The 2708-nt window shown below is 38.9% G+C and overlaps 1 protein-coding gene across 1 annotated transcript; it reads right to left on the bottom strand.

Annotated features, from left to right (window-relative positions):
• Nucleotides 1-1143: 1143 nt before the first annotated feature.
• Nucleotides 1144-1884, bottom strand: LOC113774005. The gene is made up of 2 exons (XM_027318585.1): nt 1423-1884; nt 1144-1332 (listed from the first exon to the last, which is right to left on the bottom strand). Exons 1-2 carry the CDS (start codon nt 1882-1884, stop codon nt 1144-1146), a joined length of 651 nt encoding a protein of 216 aa, XP_027174386.1.
• Between the last annotated feature and the right edge of the window lie 824 nt (nt 1885-2708).

The following is a 2708-nucleotide window of genomic DNA, read 5'->3' as shown; positions in this document are numbered from 1 at the left end:
GGACGTACATCAATCTCATCGGACGTCCTAAAAATTCCACGAAGATTTGATAACTCTCTGGACGACGTTCGGACACAGAAGCTCGGACGATAAAATACCATCGGACGTCCGAACGACAACTTGGCTGATTTTCGGACGATGGGATCGGACGGTGTTTAATCTGTCGGACGTCCGACGTCCCCAACGGCTAGTTGACTATTCAGCTACTTTCTATCCGTTGGATGCTTTAATGAGGCATTTTCTTGGTCCTATATAAATAGTGGTTGGTCAGATACTTCAGATAACTTTTGCACACTTTGTTTACAAGATCTCAAGAGATATTTTAGCTAGAAAATAGTCTCCAAAGCTAGATTTGTAGTCTTAGTGGTGTGAGGTTCATTGTAAGCTTTTCATTTGTGAGTGAATCTTTCATGAGTGTAGCTCTGTGAGGGTTGTCCTGAGGGATAGTAAAACGTCCTGGCTTGACCGAGTGGAGATCGGGGCAAGGAGGAGGTGAACCTTCCTTTGTACACAAGAGTGATTATAATTCATCAACTTGAAGTAGCTTGTCTCAATTAATCTACAAGCTCAAGAGGAGTTGGGTAGTTAATTGGTTTGCAACTCTTTCCTTTTTATTTACTTATTGTTACGTTTATGATCTTTAATTTGTTTATCTCTTCTACTCACAAGCACTTGTGCTTTCTTATCAACTGTCTCATTGGTTGTCTTCGGGCCTTACATGAACTGAGGCAACTCTACTCCACAAAAGAAACTGACTACAGCATTGTAGACATCCTGAGCAATAACTTCCCATGCAAAGGTATAAAATGTACCCGTGAATCCATCCGGACCAGTTGCATTGTCTCCATCCATTGATCTCACCACTTGATGAACCTCCTCTATAGAAGGAATCACTTCCAACATCCTATTATCCTCCCCCGAAATCGTGGGTGGAATGAGATACAACATATCGGAAGTAGCCACCGAAGGTCCCGAGAAAAGATTAGAGAAATATGTTATTGCCTCACCTGCTATATCAGCATCTTCATCCACCCAAACACCATTGAAATTTTTTATTCTATGTATCATTCTTTGAACCCGTCGCTATTTCACCACCGCATGAAAATACCTTGAGTTACGATCTCCATGATGAAGCCATTTGACTCAAGCCTTTTGGCTCCAAAACTGCTCTTCAATGGATAAAGCATAGCGTAATTCCGCCTGAGCCTTCCTGAGCGCAACTTGGCTCTCCTCGGTATCATCTTGATCTGCTACTTCCTCTGCTAGTTGTACCGCAACTTCCGTCTTTTGAACAGCTTCGAAAATATTTCCAAAACTGTACTTGTTCCAAGCCTGAATAGCCCTCCTCGTTGCCAATAATTTAGAACATAAAACCCGGAAGGGAGACCCACTAACTTCTTGAACCCAGGCATTTCAAATCACCTCCAAAAGTTCTGGTTTAGCCGTCCAGACATTCAAGAAACGGAAAGGCCGTGGCTTATTATCTAACCGAGATACAAACGAAATCTTCAATGGTGCGTGATCCGAGAGATGTCTCGCCAACTGAGTAACGAAAATGGCTGCGGAAAGTTCCAAACATGCCCCATTGATTAGAAGTCTGTCTAACCTCTTCAAAATTCTAGCTCTACCTCTCCGATTATTGCACCATGTGAAGCTAGATCCTGAAAAACCTACATCAAGAACCCCAGCCTCTTCCATGAATGACACCAATTCCACTCCCTCATCTATAGCAAACGGACGACCCCCACGTTTTTCATGCGGCGCCGTTATGACATTAATATCACCCCCAATGCACCGTGGATGAGAATTAGGCTTATCAGCTAATAAGTTGCGCCATAAGTACCTCCGCTCCTCTACTGTGCACTTTGCATGAACAAATGACATGATGATTGAACCTGGTAGTAGTGGATATTGAACAGAGATAGATATATGCTGATCTGAACTACCAATGATCGAACACACAAAAGGACTACTATAGAAAACCCAAATGTCACCCGAATGATTGACACACACAAAATCAAATATTGTTTGGAGACATAATTCAATAAATACTTATTTTATTGGATAATGTGTAATTTGAAAATTTTTATAAGTGTTTATCTCTTTATTTGATTCAGAATATAGGATAAAATGATTAAATTTGATATTTTATTTTTAAATTACAAAAGCTACTCTAAAAGCACCAAATTTGAGCTTTTGCTAAAAATGCTTTTAACACCAAAAGCTCTACTCCTAATTTTATGGGATGATGTTAACCAAACACTTTAAAAATACTTTTAACACCTAAAAGTACTTGTTTACCAAAAGCACTGTAACTCCAAATGGGGCCTAAGACTCATTCACTTAGTATTATGATTACTTGAGCTATATTTTATAATTAAGTAGCCATTAATGAGATAACTCCACTTCCATAAGAGGTGGTAAATTAAATTATTCACTATCTTTCCATACTTCAAATACATACCCGTATGCTAATGATGTGAGGATTCTCTTGTACAGGAGCAATCATATTACAAATAAAGTACAACTATCCATACTCAAGGTACCATGATTGTGAGAACTCGGAAATTTATGTGCATACTTCGAATTTATTTCATTATATTTAACTTATCATTAGAAATATTATATACAACAAATAAATGGTTAAATTAAATGCCTCTATTTTTCTGGTGTGAAAATAGTCATGATCCCGGGAACTATAGAAGGAT

The sequence above is a fragment of the Coffea eugenioides genome, chromosome 6, assembly GCF_003713205.1.
Source record: "Coffea eugenioides isolate CCC68of chromosome 6, Ceug_1.0, whole genome shotgun sequence".
In the NCBI taxonomy this organism is placed as follows: Eukaryota; Viridiplantae; Streptophyta; class Magnoliopsida; order Gentianales; family Rubiaceae; genus Coffea; species Coffea eugenioides.
This window is presented reverse-complemented; position numbering and strand designations above follow the sequence as displayed.